Source organism: Hemibagrus wyckioides, linkage group LG03 (genome assembly GCF_019097595.1).
Source record: "Hemibagrus wyckioides isolate EC202008001 linkage group LG03, SWU_Hwy_1.0, whole genome shotgun sequence".
NCBI classification, from domain to species: Eukaryota; Metazoa; Chordata; class Actinopteri; order Siluriformes; family Bagridae; genus Hemibagrus; species Hemibagrus wyckioides.
In genome coordinates this window covers 17880146-17896400 of record NC_080712.1, presented here as the reverse complement: position 1 = coordinate 17896400, position 16255 = coordinate 17880146, and the positions used below count along the sequence as shown (strand labels likewise).

The 16255-nt window shown below is 41.9% G+C and overlaps 1 protein-coding gene across 8 annotated transcripts in view; it reads right to left on the bottom strand.

The window, feature by feature from the left end:
• Positions 1 to 16255, bottom strand: part of zmiz1a (zinc finger, MIZ-type containing 1a) — a 129119-nt gene that overhangs the window by 21771 nt on the left and 91093 nt on the right. For 5 of the 8 annotated variants that reach the window (XM_058385525.1, XM_058385518.1, XM_058385522.1 and 2 more), the window contains 2 exons: positions 12999 to 13104; positions 1331 to 1366 (listed from right to left, as the gene is read on the bottom strand). In XM_058385525.1, the coding sequence (XP_058241508.1) occupies positions 1331 to 1366; positions 12999 to 13104 (142 nt within the window). Of the gene's footprint in view, positions 1 to 1330; positions 1367 to 6332; positions 6681 to 7021; positions 7182 to 12998; positions 13105 to 16255 lie in introns of those variants that run through there. The other 3 variants (XM_058385526.1, XM_058385528.1, XM_058385527.1) reach the window with 3 other exon arrangements.

Sequence of the window (16255 nt, the reverse complement as noted above, 5' to 3'; positions counted from 1 at the left end):
AGCTGATCCTGAGTGCAGGCTGCATGCATGCCGCGGGACCTATTAAAGCCTGATGGAGTCACACCGTGGCCTCCCCTACCGCTGATGTAATGGCTCAGGACAGATCTGTACACACACAGCAGGTGAGCTGCACACACTATATACCTACAACAATTCTGATGTTTTAAACACATAAGCATTAGGGGTGGAACGCAATGCCATGATCTGGATCGGAACTGTGCTCCAAATACGCATATCTGTATTCGGATTTTAATCCGAAGTAGGCCTAGCTTAAACTGAACGTTTTGTTTGTTTGTTTTTTTTGTTTAACACAAACCTATCACTATACCCCTAAAATACTAATAAAAACTGGAATAGAACCAGAGGTAGATATATTTATGTCCAGTGCGTTATTATTTTTGTTTACACCTGCCTACGAAAATTTAAACCGCAAACCTGAACCAGGTTACTGAACATGGCCTCACGTTTTTTCTTTCGTGTCCTGCAGGGTCTGTATTCTGAAACAGAAAGCTCTCCTGGGAAGCTTTCTGCTGAGAGAAAAAAACACTGCACCTCTTATACATATTTGCATCTTTCTAGAACGCATTATCTACTCGATCCAAATGATAACGTATTCATGTTCTGTTACATCCCTGCCATCCAAACAGAGGAACTGCCAAGATTTTTGTCAGTTCAGATATAATATTTGAGCTCCCAGAGAATCCTACAATGCAGCATCACTGGTTGTCTTTTTATATAGCCTCAATAGAAATAGCTTGATTCTAGGTGAACAGACGAAGCACATCATATTGTAGTGTATCTACAAAAGCAAGTACAATGAAAGAAATAAGGATTTACTCAGAAAAAGGCATTAACAACACAGAGCCCGGCCCCAGAAGTGAAGGACACACAGATGGAGGTTTTGCTTATACATACGTAGTAATATGTAATAAAAATAAAAAGGCAACTGGCAATGACTGGCACGGTCTGAAAAAGCTTTTCCTTGTCTGCGGTATTGAGTGAGTGCAGAGCGCTATTGAAAATATGATAAAACAAAACATAACTGAGCAGCACATGCTTCTGTGATACAGTTATGGATGCCTATTTAGCAGCCAACGAGCCACACACACACCCCCGCAAGAGGAAGCACATCGAAAGCATCTGTGTCACTGTGACTCAGCTCCTGTGACTGCTCACAGATGAATAAAAATAAATAAATAAATTTAAAAAAAAAAAGGATGAATGTCCAGGGTGACAATGGCAAAGGGGAGAAAGACAGGGGAACAGAGAGAACGAGCTCTCCATTGGATGTGTCACACAAACCAAATGAAGCTAGAACACAGAAGAGTACCTGAGTCACTTTGACATCTCCTGCAGGTGTTGGTTTCTGTAGGGTTCAAATTCAACATTTTACTCATGGGGGCAAAGCAAACGTCAACACAAACAATGCAGCATTAACAAAAAAGTCAGTGTTTAGATGAGTGACTTGATGAGGAATGAGCGGCCCTCGGTCACCGTCAGAAAGCCCGAAGCGGTTGAGCACAGGAATGCAAAATTTGACCTCCCTAAAAAAAAAAGCCTACTAAACTATTTTAGAGCATATTTTTCAAATATTCCAAGTCATGAATGTTAAATGGGCCACTGTAACTGAAAAATGGACTTGCCTTATTTGCTGAACTACGAGTTGTGATGTATTATATGAAATCTTTAACAGATGTAGCATTCCTTCTCCAGTCTCTGTATGAAAATGAATGTGCACGCATGGGTCAGTCTGAATTCCTCACGCTCCTGATATCACTACACTGAACACAGACTGAAGATGTGGAGAAATGTCTAAATGCTATGGACGCCGTCCAACATCATCCAGACATCAGAAAGCCGTGGTTGAAGTTGATCTTTTCTGATGCCTCTGAGGGTTTTAGTCCATTACACTGTTTGCTCAGCACTTTTCCTGAACTGCCGGATCACAGCCAAAAAAAATCACTGCTGCAATCCATAAATAGCTCAATTCACTCCGATGTTTGATCCGTTAATGACTATACAGTATGCATATTGATTTCATCTGGGAACATAACAGCGTTTAGACATTTTGCCCTGCGGTAGCACTCTTTATCACTCCATGGTGCAGTACAGACATGCAAATTTCTTCACAGTTGTGACATCATAACTACAATGGATTGAGTTTTGCTTTCAGTATGTGGATGTGCATTAACTGATTTATTATAAATTAAAAAAAAAATCTGTTTTCTTTCAGCCATGACAGGGCATGCTACATTGCTCAAAAAAAATTATTAAACAAGAATATTTTTCCATATAAAATATAGATGAAACATTACGCCTCAATGCCTTTAAACAAATTCTGTCTCACTTCTAAATAATATGAATATCTGCAAATCAACACAGGTATGTCTATCTCTGTGGAGATTCTCAGTCATCCAGGTTATATGGAAGTTGAGTCATGTGAATTAACAGTCAATGACATGACTCAACTTCCAGATAAGTATGTCTTTATTTATTATAGGCTCCTTGTCGATGAGCATCTCATGAGCTACTTGTACACATGTCCTGTTTATACAGTATGTTATTCTCCTATTTCTTTTTACGCCACTTTTATTCTTCAATAAATCAAAGAACAACCTACTGGCTGCAAAACAACTTCGTTTCGAAAAAAAAAAAAAATAATAAAAAGAATATATCTTTACTATTTCTTTAATTAATGTGTGTCATTTCTGTTTTTATTCAGTGACGATGTAAATATTTATAATTCATGAATTTTCTTCTTCGTGTGCATTTTGTTTGCCTATAGGTACATAAGCATTTATTAGTAGAGGATGAAACATAATAAATATTTTATAATTCATTCACCGAAACTATAAAAGCTTTAGAATAGACATAAATTTAACCTTAATCAACTACAGAATCTAAGTTTTTAATTCAAGCAGATAAAAAGCACATCCTTTAGTCATTATTTCTTATTTTTTTATTAGCATTTAACAGCTCTTTTAATATCAAACATAAATGTTTTACACAGAAAATATAAAGCCAGTATGTATTTGAGATTATATTGTACATATTATAGTGTAGCATTTGTAATTTTCTATACGACAGGAAGTGGGCATGTCAGTGGTTAAGGCTTTGCGCAACAGATCAGAAGCTTGTGAGTTCAAATCCCAGCACTGCCACGAGGCCACGATTGGGTCCTTGAGCAAGATCCTTAACCCTCGATTGCTCAGTTCAAGACCCTTTAGCAAGACGTTTCAGCCAAATTAAGCGAAAGTAGCAAATGTAACTGGAATGAAGCATGTGAGATTTCACACAGCCTTCTTCTCACCTGTGTGCTAGCCTGGCCCATCATTTACACACAGTTACTAGACTGCCTATTATCCACAGATACAAACAAAAAGGGCATCATTTGGTTGTGTACATAGACACTATTATAAAAAGAGGATCAATACAAAAGAGACAGTAAAAAAAAAAAAAGTGCTCTGATGTAGGGTACTTACTCACTAGATAGCTAGCAGTCTGCTAGCTTATCAGATAATCAGCATTTCACGTCTCTTATTTGCCGTGTTGGACTAGTCAGGACGTTGAGGTGATTCCAACTGTACTAGAATATTGATATTTCTGACAGTCTAGTACGAGTATTAAGTAGACAGTAGTGTCTGAGAAAAACATTTCCGAGATACTTGGATCGTTGTGCACTCGACCTGATCCCAAAATAATAAGCTGACTTCATTTCATTGACAGTAACAAGTAATCACACAATTATGTAACATCGGTTAAGCTTAAAGTTTCTGAAATGCCATTGTTATCATAAATCATGGCCCTAATATAATACTGCTGACAGGAACTCCAGCCATGCCTGGATTATCAACAAAACAGCTCTCACCTGAGCAGAGAAAAAAGACTCCAGCCTGCTGTTATGACTAGTGTTGCTCAAAATTATTGTTAGCTGCGTGTGAGAGGTTACAATAACAGAAACACACACACACACACACACACACACAGGGAGATTTGGCAGAATTGGCCCATATGCTAATTCCTACCTCAGCAATTTTGAATGAACTGCATTCAACTCAACTCATTTTTTAGCCCCAGAAATATCCTGTACTGCTAAATGCTCACGCTGTGTGAATGGTCTATGGAGGAGCTGATTGTATCACTGTCTACAAACAAGCTCCAGAAAAAGCAGAGCTATTAACCGCACCTCACTGAGGAGGCAGTGTCACTCGCAAACCACAGGATCCTGATTATAGAAAACCACAATTTCACCGTTTTGTCTGTTAAAATTACACGCACCACATTCTGAGTTTTTCTACTAAAGACACCTTCAGTTAGACGCTGCATGTTAATGACTTTACTGCTTCTACACGTGACATTCTGGCCACAGCAATGACAGTGTTACACATACCTGCTGTGCTTCTTTCTATTGAGGTTCCTTAATTCAGCTCTTATTTGGCAATTATGGCCTTTTTATTAATGGCTTGCTACATGTTTTACTGATAACTTACAGAGTTTCTTTATTAAAATGAACCATTGTGCAACAATCTATTACTATCAACATCTATCTATCTATCTATCTATCTATCTATCTATCTATCTATCTATCTATCTATCTATCTATCTATCTATCTATCTATCTATCTATCTATCTATCTATCTATCTATCTATCTATCCATCTATCTATCTATACTTCTATCCACCCATCCATCCATCCATCTGTCTATCTATACATCCATCCATCCATCCTTCTTTCTTTCTTTCTTTCTTTCTTTCTTTCTTTCTTTCTTTCTTTCTTTCTCTTTGCTTATAGGAGAAGGCAGAGTGATGACCTGGTCCAATTTGATATCCATCAAATCAATGAAATATATTCCCGTCTGTGTTTTCCAAACAACAATGACAACAACAAAAAGCGGCATTTAACATTCATTCATTTATCTCCATTAGGCGCTTTATCCTGATGAGAACTGGACTGGATTCAAAGTCATTTAAAGCTGTACTTTCTGCAGCTGCCTTTAAAATCCTGGGTGCACTACCAAAAATGGGTTGATTTTATCAGTTACGAAGAAAAGGTTCCCTGAAATTATTTATCAGTTATATTCAATATACAGAAATAATAAAGAAAATAATTTTTCAGACAAAATGACATGATGATGGTGTTTACTGGAAGCAGTATTAATGATGATGAATGATGCCTACAAAGCTGCACTGAGCCATTTATTAGTCATTAAGAAATCAAGAATCATAAATCCTACTGTATATGATAACAGCCCACTGTATCAGCACTGCACTAGCACCAACAGCCAGTCTGTACTACAATAACAGTGTTGTTGGAGCTCAAACTGGGAGGAGAGAACACTGGATCCAGGCCACGGTCATGGCTAACCTCCCCCCTCTCCACTACAAATCTAACTTTCAGTACAAGTTCACAACTCCCCATATCCCCTTTCTGCTGCACTCACATTTTTAACTCTCGTACAGTTTGGAGCGTGAGCATCATTCTGTTACATTTTCCCAAACACAGCAACAAACTGATCAGCAAATACAGCAACCCCCGGCCTTTTCATTTCACTCGTGGCAAAACATCTGTTACTTCTCTACAACTTTCAGCCCTACAAGGTTGAATGAGAAAGACAGGAAGTCTCTCATACGCAGAGCAGCACCAGTGGTTGGGGATGTGTGTATTTTTCAGGTGCGTTTTGAAAAAGATGAGGTGCAAAATCAGATTTTTGAAATGCAAACAGATTACGTGCGCCACATATTAGATCCCAACAAACATTCTAAGTGCGAAGGAAAACCTGCCTTCAGTTATTTGCCGCCTTAAAGATAACACGCTCTTTGGTAGTGAAATGACCACACATCCCGCTACACTACACAGCGCAGTCGCAGGCTCGGGTTCTAAGGGCGTCCCGAGCTGCTCTGTGTAATTGGGCGAGCAGTTGGAGCCGAGCTGTCGCATGGCTCATGTCAAACGGCTAAAGGACTGCCAAAAAAAACCCAGCCTCAAGTAGGTCAGCTCTTCTACGAGAAATAATCAAGCCCATTCGGACCTTCTTTCTCACAGTGTGTGTGAGCAGGAAGTGGGTCAAATGTAGTCAGCTGTTACAGCTCTATCATTCACAGCACTGGAAGCTCCAGTCACGCTTTACAACTCGCTTTCCATTAGTTAAAGGCACAGTAGGGAAACCCTCTGGAGCCCCATGGAGGCTAAGCACATACCAGTAGCTTGATGCAGATACAGTACCACTCTGGAACCCGCCCACACACACACACACACACACACACACACACACAAACAGACACACCTCTGTCTCCAGACATTACTGATACACTCAACTACAAACAGACTTACCGATGGCCAAGCTTTGTCTCTGCACGTCTCAGCCCATTCTCCTCCCAGCGCGGGAAACGAGGCTCAAGCGGTTGGGAAACAACTCCAGAAAAATCTTCGAGCTTTCTGATCTCTTCCCTGTTCTTCCCTCCCTGTTTGTCTCTCTGTCTCTCCCCCGCTCCTCTCTCTCTTTCACTCGGTCTGTCTGTTTCTCAGGGCACCATGACTCTGTTTTCTCTCTTCTTTCGTCTGTCCAGTGACTGCACGATACACATCAATTATTCAGAAGCGGTCTCTGGATTTCCACGGCAAAGCCAATCACAGATGGAGCTGTGTGCTAATGGGCTCCTGCTGTACCTGCCACCGGCTCCTTCATGCTCCGAGACACTGGGCCACAGGGAATCAGGTTAAGCTCTTCAAAACTTCACACAGCACACACACACACACACACACACACTCACACACACACACATGCACACTGGTGCACACAACTCTCCACTTTCCAACACACACACATGTACACACACTGCTGGGAGAGTGACCGCACGCCTGTAAAGCATCTGCAGTGCAAAGCCACAAATGAACAGGAAGCTCTCTCTGGTTTCAAAGGGGTTAAAAGGAAGCAAAAAAAGAGAGAGAGTGCAAAAGAGTGAAACACAGAGAGAGAGAGAGAGAGAGAGAGAGACAGAATGAAGCAAATCCTTTCTCACCTTGGATGTGCGGTGTAACTGATGTCCCCAGTCTCTCTTTCTTTTTCCTTCTCTCACTCTTTTTCTCTCTCTCTCTAGTGATCCATTGCACCTTTGCCTAATGTCCCCATCACATTGAGATAGATGGACACACACACGCACGCACACATGAGCGCAGACACACACTCGCATACACATGCACGGCGTGCCACTTTGCCCCGAAGGGAGCAAGAGGGAAATATGCAGGCGGCTCACATTTCAGACTTGCAAAGGGGGATGGTGCCTAACGTGGCAGACAGTCTGTGTCTTGGCCCGTAGCCAAAGCATCACAAGAGAGAGAGCGATGGGAAAAAATCCCAAACAACAAGCCTGAATCAATCCAGTCAAAGCTGTGTTTGAAAAAAGTGATTACCGTTACCAAAGCAGGGGAATCCTCCCTATTGGTGAAGCTAATCGCTGTGAGTTTATGTGGGTTTGTCTGACACTAGTGACATCAAATTACGCTGATTAATTAAGTCCAAATGAACCGTCTTAGCCGCACTATCAGAGAGGGTGACGTTGATGGGAAAATTGTTAGTTTTTAATTCCCCTGATGATGAGGGTTGATTTCTAACCACCAAATTTAGCAACAGATCTTGCTTTTTTCCCAGGCTTTCAATGCCGGGTCTCAGTTAATCACTGTATAAAGAGCTGCTGAATTGTTGCAGAGCATAGTGCTGCGTCATCGGTAGCTTTAACCTGATGCTGCTAAAGATAATGCTCATACTTTCATACTCGCTGTCATGCAATTAAGAATAAATCATCTGTTCAGACGTTATATATTAAAGCATCAGGGCCAGTGTGACCTCGCAGACCGAGACTCTGAATGAGTCCTTCGAGATTATATTTCTGCAGGGTGAAAGAATTCATAGAAACGCGAGGACATGTCAGGGCTGCAGGCTACATTAAAGAGGTGAGGAGATGAAGCTGGCTCAGACAGGAAATTGAGCTTCCTCTCACTCTTACTGCAAATGCAATGAGTCATAGCATCTCTCCAACAATGCAGTCGCAGCTTCTCACACATCTGGGCGGATGCAAATAAGCATTTATTTATTTATTTTTTAAACAGGTCCCGATGAACTTCGATTGCGCCAAAACTCGGAAACGCTGATGGTTTCACGATGTGAGGACTGAACTCTAGTTTTAACTGTTGCTGAGCGATTTCATCAGCTGGACAGAGCACAGAACATGTCAAAACAGTGGCCTCGTTAGAGGCAAAAGCAGTCCTGTTCATTATTTCAGCCTGCTCCTCTCCCCACTGCAGGGGTTGATTACATTACAAACACAAGAGATTCTGGCTTACTAATTACACATCATTAGAGTTAAAGCTCCACACGGAGAAAGCGAGGCAGTGGATTTCTGATCACTGGGTGGTGAATTGAATAAAGGAGGCAGAAAGAATGGTTTGCGGAAAGCGTGTGTGCCGCAGGGAGAGCCCTGGGCTTGGGTTTCCTGCGTATGTGCACTCGCATCAGCTCTGTAAACTGTGTGTGTGGATATGACACGTAAAATACGGCAAGGCCGAGGAAAGCGATCCGTCACTGGCCTGGCAGATTGGGTGCTCTCTTGACGCTTCCTTCCAGTTGGGGCTGATTTACAACACGCTGAGAGAAATTCTTATGCAGAGCAGCGACATTCTTTACGTTTGCGCTACAGGAGGACGGTAATTATGCCTCACTGCTGCACTTCCACCTTGGTTGAGTCCATCGTTCAAAACATAAAAACGCTCATCGCCGTGTCTTCTCCAGCAATCAGCCGTGTCTAACAAGGCTTTTCTTACCCTAAGTTACGCAAACAAATGCGATTAAGCGGTAGAACGCTGCAAGTTTTGTGCTGCTACGATGAGAAGTGAGGAGCATCGCTCAAGGAGACGGCTGAGTGCATTAACATGGCAGCTCACGCTTTGCAACGGAGGGTGCCGAAAATTAAGAGGAGGATGATTTTTCACCGAGCTGCTGTAAGGAGTCAGGGTGCATGCTGGATACTATCAATCTTCGTCCTACACTTTGGGTGTTAAGTCATCGTTTAGGTGCCCAAAAGCCACCAGAGCACTGCTCAGAACTCAACAGATGAGGCTTCTGGATTGCATCAAAGTCCCGAAAATGATGGAGTCGTAAACAACAGCGTGATGTCGTGATCGAGCAGCCATTTGTGTCCCACTGATATTTGATTTACAAATATGTATGTAAATTTAAAGGCAAAAGACGTTTAAAGAAGTGCGCTTTACACAAACCTGTCTACATATTTTAGATATTTTTGAATCATTAATAAAATCCTACACTTTACCTCAGATATATAATCATTTAATTGCTTCAGAAATCGTGTTATTTTTTACAATAACGCCTGAACATCTAGTGCCTGAAGTCATCCATTACAGGTTATGAGAAACAGCACATAAACACTCCACAATCAACCCTGGGAAATATTTACAAGTCACATGTTCAACATGAATATCTGAAAGATCATAGGAAGAAGAAAATAAAAAACAATTCATGAAAAAATATTCATAGGAATATTACAGTGTCCTCAAGCACAGATGTTAGTTAATACCAGATGTTGTTTATTTTGTTCATTTGATGCTCAAACAAATAAAGAAATACCCAGCCCTGTTACTTTCAACACTTTAACAGCATAATACAGCCTTTGACAAAAAAAATAAGAAACATAAAAAAACAAGAAATGTTGCTTGAGATGCATTAACACATTTCTTTTTAATACGTTTTTCTCTTTTTTTTTTTTTTACAATTCTGTGTTAACAAAATATATAGCAATAGCAGCCCAGTCATGGAATCCCTGTGTAATAAGTAATAAATAAGTAAACAGCAAACAGTGCAAAAATTCCCAGTGTTATGAATACTAGTATCTCATACTCCCCTTATTAGAAACCAATAAGTCCCCTCCCTCTATTTTTTAGATCTTTTAAAACATAAACCCAGCTCGCAGCTCCATGCAGACGAAGCCAAGCTGCAGGGAAGCTGCTGTGTTCCGAACACTTCAAGTGCACTACTGGAAAAGACAACGATGCATTGTTGTGTATCCAGTCGCAACTGTCTTCTGTGCCACTTGCTAAGACTAGTCAGAAAATCACGTAAAAAAACCCAAAAAAAAAACACTCGCCCAGGAGCGCACCTTGCAATTAGTCTGTCGCAACATCTCAAGAAGAACAATGGAGTGCTATCTTTGCTCTCGCATGCAAGCAAAAACGGGTCTTATGGCGATGAAATTGGTAGAGAAAAGTGTAAACAATAGCAGGCCGAATGAATAGGGGAGTGTGAGCGAGAGACGCGTCCTGCCAGACAAACACATTAGCTGTCACTCGCTATGCTAATGTACTTTCTATTAAATGTCAACATGACATGCTCTAAGGGAAGAACAAGCTGTTGATCTAAGACAGCTGACTGCTACCACTGACAGCACAGTACTCAGGAAAAAAAAAAAAAAAACGACAACGGTGGTAAAATATGTACATTTTAATGATATAAATGTGCTCAGATGACTGAAATAATGAATCACTTCATTGGTTTGTATTTCAGGATAATTCAGATGTGTTCAGATAAAAGCTTTTGAGTGCTGCAACTGTTCTGCAAAACAGACAAAAGAGCTGCTGCTGGATGTTAGACAAAATAATTATCTTATTGCCCTGTCAGTGGGGCGCCCACCAAAGCCGGGGTAAGGAGTCTGTCTGTAGCACGTAAGCAGATCAGCTCTGAATCCAGACACACACACACACACACACACACACACACACTGTGGACAGATCACTCCAGCAATCACAGATTAATACAGGAGGCTAATCCTTCTGACAGAGAGGTCAGCGTTCTGTTCAGCCTGTCCCTGACAAAACACTCCTCTCGATCTCTCTCTCTCTCACACACACACACACACACCCCTAAAGATCAGTTATTGATAGGAAATGGCAGGCGTGTACACTTTGCACTAATCACATCTCTCTTTTTTTAAATCTTATCAAACTGCCAAAGCAGGAGCATTGCATACTTTTCAGACACCTCGGATACACTACCTGTGATGTGTATCTCAGCGAGCATTAAAATGACAAAATGACAAAGGTCATCTGAGAATGCGAGATAACGTCGCTGTCGATAAAATTCTGATTGTCGTACAGTGAATCCTGGACATCAGGGAAAGACAAATAGAGCGCAGCGGTAATTCTATAAAGGGTCGATTAGAAGCTTTTCGAATTAGGTTAATTATGGACGGCTACGGTCTTGTCATCTGGAGTGTGTGTAGAGTGTGAAGGGTGTGTGGAGTGTGTAGAGTGTGTTAGTGCAGGCTGGGGATCTTTGTCTCACTGTGCATTGATCGAGCAGCATGGCTCAGTGTTTGAGTGTGTGGTGTCGGGTGGCCGTCCTTCTGTCGCCATCCTGCCTGTCACTGGCCTTTTCGCCTGAGCTGCACTTTCTCACCACAACCCAACGTGCACCATGTACCTGTGTGTGTGTGTGTGTATGTTTGTATGTAAATGTGTGTATGAGTGCGAAAGAGATAAATAAATAAAGAGGCAGACAGACAGAGACGAGGAGAGAATGAGGATGTGAGTATAGGGAAGGATGCTAAGGCCAGGCAGAGAGAGTGTTTATGGCTGCTGTGTGCTGTCGTCTGGCTGTCTGGGGCGGCAGACGCCCGTGTGACAAGCCCAAGATGGATGCCTGTACCCTGAGAGTGGGAAGCTCCAGTCATATCTACTTCCCTCGCTTTCTTTTGCGGAGCAATGCTTCCAAATGCAAGCCGCTGCTGAGAGGACACAAAGGAGCCTAACCACTCCACCAGTCGCTACACAGCTCCTCTCGATTTTATGAGGCACGTGAGTGCAATCCACGTCAATAAATGTCAAATATTATCTCCCTTTATACTCAGTGCTGCTTAGTATCTACAGAAGAGAACCAGCCACTCTCTTTTTTTTTTTTTGGGGGGGGGGGGGGGGTGGCTCCCAGCGTCCAGCAATCCTGGTAATCTGTAGTCCTCTGAAACATCTGTTTATCTTCATTCCCCACAGCTCACCATGTCAGGCCTTCCTCTGAATGAAATACACACACACTTCAACCCGAGTGCTCTCTCGCCATCTATCTGTGTTTTGCTGATGCCCGTTCGTAGCTCACTTTGACAAATGGACAAGAACAGGTCACTTCAGGAGAGCTGGGCTTTGGCTGAGCAGGACAGGATTTCAAACAGGGACGGTTAGAAAGGAGCACTAGTCTCGATGAATTTATTTCGATGACATCTACACGAACGAGGAGTTTCTGGTGTCTGCTTTTGTAATGAAGGTAATGTTTAAAGAAGGAAGCACTGTCACCGGTAGAAAGCCGCACCCTGTCATAGCTGCTGTTTTTTTCCACACAACTCAAACTCAAGGCCATACATTTACACAGGAGTTCATTTCAACCTGTCCTTCTTCATAACATGTGGAAGTTATTCTGGCTTTAAAAGCAGTGTCGGAATGAAAGCGGTTCTCGGCTTTTTCGGGCGCTTAATTACTTACTTTTCCACTGGACCTGAAAGTAAAACCTCATGTTTCGCCTTCTTGTGCAACTGGCAAATATCAAAGTGAAGAAAGGCTGACTGCTATCCAGCCAAACCCAGAAACTCGGACCATGCCATGTCCACCTGTATGGCTAACAGTCTGCTTGGATGGAATCTATAGACAGGATACGCAATAATACAAATTCAGCCGGTTTTCCTCACATCAGAGCCATTGCGTGAGCGAGTGACTGAGTGAACTGAGCAAGCGATTTACAAGAAAGGCTCTGAATCTGAAATGTGACACGGCATGCAAAGACATGTGTCCGGTTTGTTTATATATACATGTGATGTACAAAATGTAGCTTGCATTTAAAAATGGACATCCAGCCTTTTGTGCAGTGTAGGACGTGGGAGAGGGAGAGAGAGAGAGAGAGAGAGAGAGGAGGCAGTGCATTAAAACCTGTGAGCGGAAAGGCCTCACCTGCTGACTTTGGGGTGAACTTGTCCCGGTTGGCTGCACACACAGCCAGGAGCCGGTAGCCCAGGTCCAAGTCAAAACCCTGCTGTGCTGCAACACGACTCACCACCTGTAGGGACAGACCAGGAGTGTGTTAAAACATGTCTCTGTGTCAGCGCCAATGCATGAGAAGAATCACTTCTTCCTTTGCTGTGCTCTGCAAAAAAAAAAACTCATAAAAACTCTCTTCACTTGGGGATATGATCTGAACTCCTCTAAACATCTTCCACAGGACTAGTACTATTCAAGTTACATAAGTCCATATAAGATATTCACAATTATTCCTACTTAAAATTCCACTCCAGACCCTCAGGAGACCGGCTTACACCAGGAGTGTGTTAGCACTACACCCTTCACCCTTCTTATCTCGTCCTCTTACACAAAATATCTCTCTAAAAGAACTCATAGTGGAGCAATTTCCCCTATTCCCCATTCAAACACATGAAATATTTACCAGATCTGTTTGCATGAATAATGCATAACAAAGGAAAACAGCCACCTCCACTGATGTGGCTCTGTGTTAAGGCAGTATTGGTTATTTTTCTCACTGTAGGACTGATAGGTTTTTCCCTGGAGACGCGCCTGTTTGTTCTCTCACTCACCTGAGCCGAAACTTGGCCCAATGAGCTCAAGAAAATAATAACAACATTTCGGTGAAAATGTGCAGCAAACAAGGCCCGAGAGGTGGCGTGTTATATGAACGGAAATAATTCGGCCTCTACAAAAGGACACGTAGATGAACATGACACGTCTGTCGTTTACTGAAACACTGCACGATCCTGGACTGCTACAGTTACACAGCTTCCTTTTCTTAACACAAACACTGATGTTTCTTCACAAAAAAAGGAAGTGATCATGCAGAAAAATAAACTGTCTACACACACAGAAAAGCAACCTGGCATTAATCAACAGCATTCCTCTATCTGCGACTTTAGCTTTAACTCTGCTAACAAACAGTAAATCATACACCACTGTATCAGCTCTACATTACAATAACTCACTTATTAACTCTACTCAACTCAACCGAACCTTCTGATATACACAATGTTTTCAATTCAGTGTTTGACTGTCAAAAAAAAACAAAAAAACAGTCAAGTTTCATGAACAGAATGACAATCTAACCTGGAGAGACAGCTTTTCATTCATGCTTTAATAGTCAAATAATTCAGTGGTGACAGCACTGAGATCTGATGAACAGCATCTCTTATAATGAAAATCCACAGGCATTTTTTATCCTGTAGTTTGCAGGGCTTTTGACAGCAGAAATGTCGAGTTTCTGCCAAACTTTAATTTCCCTTCTGCAACTTGCATCTGCCAAGAGTACGGGACCAGGCACGGTGCCACGCGGGCTAGCACGGATTCGAGCGGGCTTTAGAAATGTTCTCTCTCATAAGCCTTTTGCTTCGTAATCTCTTTTCTCAGAATGCTGGCCCAAAAATTAGACGATTTACCAGCAACATTTCGGGTCACTGAACCAGGCTGAGCCGAGTTATCGTGTAGCATGAATACGAGGGAATCAAAACCACAACAAGGACAGTTGAGGATCAAAAAAGATTAAAAAACAACCAGAATATTTACGTCTAGTGAGCAGTAGCTGTTCCACTGACAATTTAAGTTACCTTATGGAATTTAAGATGATTTGAAATGATGTTAATGGATACAGAGAGACCGGGTCAGGTCTTTCATAAGCTTGGGGATGTGAGGATGAATAAGAAGCGGAAATAACTTTATAAGGAGTAACTGTGTTTTTTCAAAATTTGATAATTTACAAAATTCATTGTTTAGCTTTGATATACTTGGATTAAAAAACTTGAACTAGACCCTTTATGACTTGTTTGTGTTTACAGCATTTGACAGACAGCCTTATCCAGAGCAACATACACACATCTTATATTTATACAACTGAACACTTGAAGGTTAAGGGCCTTGCTCAAGGAGTCTGGGGTAGCAGCTTGGCAGTGGTGGGATTTAAACACATAACCTTCAGCCCAATGTCCTAACCTACTGGGCTACCACTCCTCTATTGGCCACCTTGATCGGTGTCCAATCACAGCTCCAATCACAGATCCACCACAACCCTGCCCAGGATAACGATATACCCAGGAAATTCTACTCATATAATTTTACCGAAATTATCGCTCACATATTACTACAAAGCAATTAAACCACAAACATCCATATGTAGAAAAAATTCTCAAATTTTATTTTACTTTAAGTGAAAAAAAGATGTAAAATGGGTCATTCGACCTGCAGGCGATGAGGAAGGACAGTGAAACAATGTGCTCCCAGATAGCAGTTGTCAGTATTGCTCCTGACAGGCTACAGGACACGTCGTTTATCATTTGGCACAGTGTGGAGAGTGTGTGCTGGGAAGAAGGAGTGTGTTGGGGACGGAGCAGCAGCAGTGAGCTACCTGCCGCCCGAGGGGCCAATGTGTAAGACATGTCCACATCTGTCGGCCAGCATTCTTATCAGCTCTTCACTTTCATCTCCCTAACAACCAGAACAGTGCTGGAAGGCGGGGACGACGACAACGACGACGACTAATTCTTAACACACTTAAATACACCAAATATGCAAAGTTATATACGCGACCTGCACTGCATATATAGTATACGCATAAATGTGTGCCTGTCTGTGTGGATTTAACAAAAGCTAAAAAAAAAAAAAAAAAAAAAAGGATTTAATAGGAGACAAGGAAAAAAAAAATTCTTTCAAATTTTTCAAGACAGTACTTTCATTATGCAGGAAAATTGACAATGACTTCTACACAGGACACAGGAAGTGGCAGCAGCCTGAATCAGAATGAACTCATCCCTGTGCTAGGGGTGGTCTTGTCAGAAGATCAAAGCTAAAGCCATCTTCCTCCTCTACTTCGGGTTCACACTTGTTTTGACATTCGCTTGCAATCTCTCGAGTCATCTGCATTGTGCGCTTGGCCTTTGATGATACACGATAGAGTCGCTCTAACTACATGCAAAAATTCCTGCCTTTAACTTCTGCTTCTTCTTCTTAGCATGTTGCGTTGCTGTTTCTGCTAGTCAGCAAGGACACGAGTGAGATCTCGGATGGAATTTGCTCTCTGCATGAGCTCTTGATTGCTGAATTTACTACAATTAATCAAAGGGCAAAAGGCTAAAAGTGGTTTCAAAGAGTGGCTGAATTCTGCGGGTTGGCTGGTTTAAACAGGGCTTTAGGGGCTTTAAGGACTTATTTAAAGA